Source organism: Podarcis vaucheri (assembly GCF_965113315.1).
Source record: "Podarcis vaucheri genome assembly, chromosome: 2".
In the NCBI taxonomy this organism is placed as follows: domain Eukaryota; kingdom Metazoa; phylum Chordata; class Lepidosauria; order Squamata; family Lacertidae; genus Podarcis; species Podarcis vaucheri.
The window spans coordinates 95,417,072-95,426,079 of NC_138760.1; the positions used below are offsets into that span (position 1 = coordinate 95,417,072).

Here is a 9,008-nt window from a genome sequence, read left to right on the forward strand (position 1 = left end):
ATGCACTGCGAGTTCCGAGACTTAGATGATGCCCTGATGGATCAAATCGTCTGCGGGGTCCGGGACATCCGTTTGCAACGGCATCTCCTCGCCAAGCCAGACCTCACGCTGCAGAAAGCCACTGAGGAGGCCGTGGCCTCAGAAGCTGTTGAACTCTCCGCCCAGGAAATCCACAAGGCCAGTAGACTGTATTTAAAGGACTATGTTGTTGGACATGTAACACTGTTGGTCTAATGGAAGTATGTGAAATGTAACCGATATGCTTTGTGCCTAATTGAACCATTACGTGTAGTGCTGTATATAAGGAAACCATTACGATTGTAACTAACGCCTTATCTTGGTGGGGAGGGGTGTTATGTATTGAAGTTCTCACCCTGGCCACCAGGAGTATTGTGTATGTAGTTTTCACTCAGGTCCATGTCAGTTATTTTAGGTGGGAAACCCTGGGTTGTTGTTGCTACAATGTTGACAGCCGGCTGCCTATAAAAGCACGCCAGCTGAGCTGCTTGCTATTCAGTTCTGTCCAGCTTACAAATAAAGAGCTGCTCTGGAGAAATCGCTGTGCCGTCTGCTATGTCTACCCACTATTTAACAGTTTCGATTCAGTGGGAGTGGGTTGTATTAGATTACATCTCCATCTTGGCACCAAATGTTTCCAATAACGTTCAAAAGGTGGAAGCCATCAAGCTCCATTCCAGTTTTGACTTAAGATTCTTCATTTCAGATTTCTCAAGCTAAGCTCTTCCAGCTTTGAAATGGCTGCCCTACCCACTGCCTCTCTTTTTACTAACAGGATGCCGCTTAAGGCATCAACAATAATTAAGCCCCAAAGTGAGTGAACAATCAACATTGCAGGACCCTGAAATGAGCCATAATGGATGCCAGATTCTGTAGTCACAGACTTGCACACACTGGCTACATGGCATTGCTAGGTCAACCTCCAAACTGACAGCAGTTTGCCTAGTGCCCAGAAAATGAGGAGACTTCTCCCAATGGGGGGAGGGAGGGAGGGAGGGAGGGAGGGAGAGAGAGAGAGAGAGAGAGAGAGAGAGAGAGAGAGAGGAGTCATGCCACCATAATGATGCCAGGCCTAGGCACGCCTTGGGCATCATAGTGTTATTCAATGTCTTTTCTTCATTTTGACTAGGCAACAACATTTCTGTTCCGAAGTGTGGTCTAGCTGCATGACTGTTTTCTTTCTGGTCAGCCAGTGTTGTACTTGGTTCCAGTTCAGGTGTCAGGCAGCTTGGAATGTTACTCCACAGCAGTACAGGCCTCACACGCCATCTATGGTGCTGATATTTCTTGCTCAAGATGGCACCATTTCAAAAGAAAGGGAGGGGAGTGCAGATTTCGTACCTGAAGAAAGCTAATACAGTGGTAACTCGGGTTAAGAACTTAATTCATTCTGGAGGTCTATTCTTAACATGAAACTGTTCTTAACCTGAAGCACCACTTTAGCTAATGGGGCCTCCCGCTGCTGCCACGCCGCCGCCGCACGATTTCTGTTCTCACCCTGAAGCAAAGTTCTTAACCTCAGGTACTATTTCTGGGTTAGCGGAGTCTGTAAGCTGAAGCGTATGTAACCTGAAGCATATGTAACCCAAGGTACCACTGTACTCAGAAGCTCTAGCCGGACCTCTCATGTTGATGGCTGGGCACCTGATGAGGGCCCATTGCTGATCCATCTGAACCACTCTTCAGTGTTTCTGCCCACACCCCGAGCTATGACACAGAACAGTGGCTGTTGCCAGTCACTCACAACTCCTTCCACTCCCCTGGTGGGTGAGCAACGGAAGCAACACTTTTATATGGGGGTTGTCAGTAGGATCCATGGCAACCCCCCGCCACAATGGGTTACCCCAGATGCAATGCTTGACCCAGTGTCAACATCAGGGGAAGCACTTCATTCTGGCAAAACTTGGGCTAGTGCTGAGGAGGGGGCTTAAGCAGGAGTCCTGGTTCGGACAAAATGCTAAGCCAAACCTTGGTGTATAGCTTAGTGCGGTGCAGCCATAAAAAGGACCAAGGAAGAGCAAAATGGGCTCCAACTCCTCTCCCGCAGCCTGTATGTCCATACCAACATTTGGGCAGGGCTGTCTTACTCATAAGCACTAGGGGTGCAGGCACCTGGGCGCTGGGTTCTCAGGGGCACCAGGCTGAGAGTCCGGGGGAAAGCCCGCCCGTTGGTCAGCGCGCAGCAGCGGGCTCTTCTGCTGCTGGCGGCTCTGTGCCGTGAGTTCAGGGCTGACTGAGCCAGCAAGATGCTGAGGCGGCTGGCCAGCTCTGCCCTCCTGCACGCCTGGGACTGGGCAACCGGGGGGGGGCGCTGGGTGGATCTTTGCACCCCGGCGCCACATATGCTTAAGACAGCCCTGCACTTGGATTACTGTGTTGCATGAACCAAACATCCTATTTGCACTGTATTGGGTTTTCCATCACTGAAAGCCTTTTTACTACTTCAAGCTAGCATGAAGCATTTTTGTCCTAGCATTTTTATGTTCATTTTACGTGGCGTTTTTACACTGTGATTAGAGGTCCTAATACATGCCTAAGCAAGTCATTGGGTGTAGAAAGGCCTCTAGATGCCTCTTGGAAGCCTAAATCCCTTTCGTCCTTTTACCAAAGGCACACACGCTCCATCTTTTAACTGGACACCATTCTCAAGTTCACTAGCAGCTACGTGTTGTGAGAAGATGCCCCATGATGTTCTGGTTTACTGACGAGGAACTATGTGCTAGCCATTTAAATGCTTTACCACATGGAAGTTGTAATAAAGGTAGCCTTCTGTTGCATCCAGCAACACAGATAAAGCCAGCTTTAGCATTTTAGCACCTCACTTATCCTTTACCCAACACTAGAAGCTAGAGTCATCACCAATGACAGCATTCCCGTATTATTGATGCCGTGAACATTTAAGATGCCACCACATAATTTCTAGTCACCCACAGGTGCAACTTAGGGGAAATTAAATATGAAAGCTGTATTATGTTCTTAGACAAGATGGACAGCAAGAGAAAATGTGAATGAGGGTTTCTGACACACTTTGCTATTGTAGCAGCATACAGCACTCTTTGTGCTAGACGCACCCATGAAGTTATACTGGCATGGGGACTAGCCACATTTTTGGTCCATTCTACATTGTTCCCTGAAAGCAGACCCTGGGTTGAATCCACACTTGTTTCTGTGAGAATGGAGGGGCTCCTTCAGTTGTGCAGGGAACTAGGATTCAGTGGAGGCTCACCACTGAAGGAAAGGAGCAAGGCAACAATTTCACAAGTGCCAGCTTCCATGCTTTCCTCCCATACACTTCCAAAACTGTTTGGGTGTGTGTTCCCAAGGGAGACACAGGAGGCTGAGGACAATCAGCAAAAATTACTACCTGAAACCCTTTCCTCTAGTACCGGCAGAGCACCACTGCGTACAAGTCAGGACCCAGGCTATTACCAGAGCAGTGTGGGATGGCAGTCCCACCACCACTGAAATGAAAGATCAAGTCCTAAGTTAAAGCTGACATGACGAAGACATGAATGTTGCCATGTTCTCAGGAGTGGAGCATAAAGGATTGAAAACCATAAGTAAAGGCAAGAGTGAGTAGTCAGTTATGATAAAGTGATGAATATTTATTTATTGAAATACTTATAATCCAGACTTTTATAAAAGTTTATCAAAGGTGGCATACAACATACAAGATTTTAATAAAATCAGTAAAAGCATCAGTAAAAACCATCAATACATACTGGTTGGTTAGAATGGTGGAAACAAATCACATTGCAAAGGCTGAACCACAGGGGCATGAGGAACCACCAGAAGTGTCCCCTCAGAAGATCTCAATGAGTGAGATGGAACATAAGGGATCCCAGAATAAAGTGATAGAGGAAGCTAAGGTCCAAACTCTGGGGTACACTAACATAAAGGGGGGGAGTATTTAAAAGAACTACAGTGGTACCTCGGGTTACATATGCTTCAGGTTACATACGCTCAGGTTACAGACTCCGCTAACCCAGAAATAGTGCTTCAGGTTAAGAACTTTGCTTCAGGATGAGAATAGAAATCATGTGGCGCAGCAGCATCAGGAGGCCCCATTAGCTAAAGTGGTGCTTCAGGTTAAGAACAGTTTCAGGTTAAGAACAGACCTCCAGAATGAATTAAGTTCTTAACCCGAGGTACCACTGTAATGAATACAGTATGCATAGATTCAGTCATAGATACACAGAGAGTTTAATCAACTGTGCCAAAGTTACTGAAGAGAAGCAGAATAGAGGTTGCTTGACAGAGCAGCTGGAAGTCAGGGGTGTTTTTCCCCAGAAAGTTCAGAAAAAGCAAACTTTTAAAAAAATCAGTTGAAAACTTCATATTCAAGGAAACTGAGAACAGAGGGCGGGAGAGATATTAAATTATCATAAGAGAGACAAGAAGGGTTAAGCAATAAGCTAGAAATGGACCCTTTGGTTTGAACAAGTCCGTTCCTGGATTTGTTGGTATGCACACAACAACCATCCCATGCCAATTGTGGAAAAGGTTTTGCAACATAAGCATGTTGAGGCTGAATGGTACAGTGCTGGCTTTTAAAGTCCCTGCACCTAGTTTATTGGGATGACTATTTCCATGCTGCACGGTGCTGTGTTCCAGGTTATTTTAACCCTTTGCAAATACTGTAACACTGCCACTACTCAATTTTCTGACTATTAAACAGTTTTGTATGTAAGCAAGCTTGCACACCTATTATATTACACACTAGACAAAGTATCTTACAACGTAATCACCATCTGTTAGGAAATAGATCAAGTCCAGTACCTTGAGTCTCATTTTCTGCACCAACGACATCTAACTGCCCCCCTCCTGAATATCAAGATATATAAAGCTTTCACCCTCCCAGTCCCAAAGTTATGGCTTCAAAATGCATAAAGCCCATCTGAACAAGGAAGGGATGGGGAAGGAAATCAATATTCTTATAGTTAAGAACAAAGGGCATGCAGTCCTGTTATATGCTATGCCAAGTGAAAGGCCTTCTTTCAGGGCACAGGTTCCCAGAAAGTCTTCTAAACTGCATCCGGGAATTGAAGACATTCTTATTTGTGACCCACCCTTTGATCATTCCACTAAACCAGCACCTACTTCAACATAACTTTCCAATTCCACACAGGTCCAGACATTCAGTGCAAACAAGTCCAGTGATCGACCCACAAATTATTCAATACTTCTTTAGCATTTCCCAATACACAACATGCTGCAGAGATCTTCTCAGGACCCTGACCTTAACCACTCTTACTCGGAAATAAATTCCATTGATTTCAGTAGGATTTACAGTATGCTTAGGAATGATATCCTGGTCATTTAACCAGGGAATAACCCCCTGCAAGAATTATGCCTACAAGCGGAAGGTATGATTGGATATTGACCCACAGTTCACAGGTCCATTTGCAGGGAATTCAATTACACCCATGAAATCCTGCCCCCAATGGCATAGTCTTAAACTTTTTTACATGAAGAAAACTGCACAAAGAGTAGCAATAGCTTCATGGCTACTTTTCCATATGCTTTGTGAAAGAAAGTGATCTGTATTCAAGCTGCTGGAGCAACAGAAACGCCTCTCCTTTTTGTTTTGTGTGACCTGTAACATCCAGCACATTATATGCACACACATACAGAGCCCGGGCATCAGGCCAACAGACCAGGTTTGCAGCGGGAGAAGCAAAGGCTACGAACCTTATACTTAGCCTGTGGCTACTGCTTTTCAGCACATGAAGTTTATAGACCAGCTGAATTTCTTTCCTTTCCTACAGTTAGTGAAATTGACTGTGAAAGTCAAAAAGAACGCACACAGTTTCCAGCCACAAATTTCTTAGAATAAAATCCAGAACAGTAGTAGAACAGTCTGTGCAAAACTAGATTCTCCTTATCACATTAGTATTGAGCACACTTTTTAGACTCTTCAAGTCTGGAGTTGTTCCCCATAAAACACCGACTGGAATCTATCAGCGATAAGATTAAGGCAGCAGCAGCGCGTCCCTTCAAGACGCTGAATGCTTCGGTCAAACAATAATTCCCACTTCATGCGATTTAATCCCAGGCTAGGTGTGTACAAAGGTCTATTTAAAGGGAAGCCCCAGTGATTTCAGTGAAGCTTACTCGCAGGTCAAGTCTTTGTTTGCTGCGGTCCGCTGGAAAGCCACAGCTGTTGAGAGAGAAACTAAAACTAACCTCGAATATTCCTCAGCAATAACTACGGAAGCAAGAGGAAGTACAGCGGAAGAAATATTGCAATTTACCTTTTGGATTCCTGAACTCAGATCCATTCTTCAGCTTGCCTTCCCCGCTTCGCGCTTCCTCCTATTTGAATCTGCCTGAGACGTGCAAATATTTATTGCTGTAATTCTTTAGCTGGGACAACAGCTTTGGAGTGAGTAAAAATCGCAAACTGCTGTAGGTACCGAGGAGCCCCGGGAGCTATTAGCAAACCCCACGTTCCAATCCCCAGCGTTTATTCACAAGCTGCCTGCATGGGACCCCGTTAATTGGAGCTCACAACTCCTCTAAACACCCTGCCAGCCAATCAGATGAGGGCTTTAAACTTTTCCAGCCAATGCGAAGTGAGGCTTTAATCCTCAAGGTTCTTCGGCTTGCTTTTTAACCCCCAGAGGTCAAGGATGGAGCGAGCAGAGGCACGCCGTTTTCCAGCTGTGGAGGCAGCGCTCGCCCAGCTGCTTCGAGCGAGGAGACTGCAATGATCCCGCCCCGGGATCTCTCGTCTCCTGCTTTCCCTTTTAAAGGATGAAGGGGAAACCTTGCGCTTAAGCAAGCCAGTTCATTCACAGAAAGAGGAAGTGAGTGTGTGGGACCTGGGATATTATTAGCCCATTAAATCCAAAAATAATTTCTGATCTAAACTGTGGCCCTCATCGCCGTTGCGCTAATCAGACATTTTATTTAAGCCAAATGCATATTTTTAAGCCATGGCAACGTTTGTTTGTTACTGGTGTCTGCAGCTGGAAAAAAGAGGGCAGTGCCTGCAAAAAGGGTGGTAACTCAAATGCCATTTTAAATACTTGCTTTTCCTCTGCCAATGGCCCTTAGGAGGGCCCATGTAGTGATGTTGGGAAATTTAGCAAGTTAAAACTTTGGCTCATGTTAAAGAAGAGCCAAATGCTGTAGAATCCTGGGAAAGTGGATCTGTTTCTTTAATTGCAGACTTTCTGTCCTTAAGAGTGTGAATAAGTTATTTTCTCCATCTGTAGGAAAGGGAGTTTCTAGTTGATTTGTGGTTCTTGACACCTGGCTGTCCCGTGGATTCAGTGTGAATGGGTTATCTTGTTAATTTACAACCCAAAGAATCCGGTTGTCTGTGGGAATGCTTTAATCTTCAGGGTCGTGGGATAAACAGGATTCAGCTGCCAATTCTTCTAAAAAGTTAGAGTTATTGTTCTTCTATCTAACCATTGGCAAATTGCTAATTAATCCAAAGAACTGATTGGCTTTTGAGTTTTGAACTCGGGTGAAATTCGTAGACCATCTTGCCAAACAGCGGCCTGCCCTGATGCGGGGGGCGGGGGGGGGCGAGGGATGCACGCACGCATGCATGCACAAAACACTAAAATGAGAGATCCAATCCAAATTGTAAACAACAAGGCTCTCTGCTTGTTCTGGAGACTCAAAACATACTTTTCCAAAAGTTTTAAAGGAGGGTTTTCAAACTTATTTTCCTATTTTCTAGCCTGGTTGTTAACTACGTCTCTATGAAGTGGCCCTAAACCAAACCTGCCATTTCCCATTTTTAACACACTGTTATGTCTTACTCAAATTTCTTCCACATGTTCATGAGGAAGAAATAGGAAAACAACTTTCCTTTCTTTGTTCAATAATGTAAATGGAAATAGGTTCTTAAGTGAACAAGCCATCTTGTAACTTGGGCTGCAATTCTGAGCATATTCAAACCAGTAAGGCTGCAATCCTAAATCCACTTCCAGTGGAGTAAGCCCAGTTGAACACAGTTGGACACACTTCCAAGTATGCATGCGGAAATTTGTGTTATATGTCACACTGAAGCGAGTGGGATTTACCTTTGATACATGATCTAAGATCTCTAGTCCATGAAAACTAATGTCACAATAAAATGGGATCATCTTTTAAGATGCCACAAAACTTTTTATTGTTTATACTTGGGCTGCATACACATTACTGTTTCCTCTGAGCCCAGCATGCTGACACCACTGGTGTCAGAAGGCACATACACATGTATTCTGCAGCTTCATAAGTAATACACCTGCTTGATTCATTTCCCCACAAACCAGCTTCCAACTGATTAGAAAACAGAAGCCGCAGTTAAGCAGAAGTATGTACACTGGAGGCATCCATTGTGCGTAGGCAGATGACAACTTAAGTGAACTGGAGTTTGGCACAGAGGAACAAGTCAGTTAATGTGCATTGGCGTGTACAGCAAGACAAGAAAGTGACTTGAAATGCAGTGGTGAGAGGGAAACACAACCTTGCTGTGTTTCAAGCAAGGTGTTTATGCTGCAGTCCTATACCCACTTACTTGTGGTTTTAAGACCTATGCCACCTGAAAGCTAAGTGATACAGGGAAACAGAATTTTGAATTGTAAACAAAATTGCATGTGGGCTGTAAGGGTGACATCTTGTGACAGAGTAACCATCTAAGTCCATCTGCCATGAATTAACATTATTATTTTTATTATTTTTAAATTACATTGCATAGCTCCCTTCATTCATAGATCCCAGGGTGCTTCACAGCCTATGTGTTGACAACTTCAAAGACTCCAACATGTTGCATCCAGAGCTTCTGTGGCAGGTGTGGAGAACTTAGGGGCCTTCACATGTTGCTGAACTACAACTCCCATCAGCCCCAGCAAGCATGGCCTATGGAGTATGGGAGTTGTAGTTAGAGCAACATAAGGCGGGCCAGGGATGCGGGTGGTGCTGTGGTCTAAACCACTGAGCCTCTTGGGCTCGCCAATCAGAAGGTCAGTGGTTCAAATCCCTGCTACGGG

General features: G+C 44.9%; 1 protein-coding gene across 1 annotated transcript in view; it reads right to left on the reverse strand.

The window, feature by feature from the left end:
* LMCD1 (LIM and cysteine rich domains 1) overlaps positions 1-6,667 on the reverse strand; it is a 57,604-nt gene extending 50,937 nt beyond the window's left edge. The window contains exon 1 of the mRNA XM_082210435.1: positions 6,273-6,667. Within this exon, the coding sequence (XP_082066561.1) occupies positions 6,273-6,299 (27 nt within the window). The 5' untranslated portion in view covers positions 6,300-6,667. The remainder of the gene's footprint in view (positions 1-6,272) is intronic.
* Positions 6,668-9,008: the final 2,341 nt, after the last annotated feature.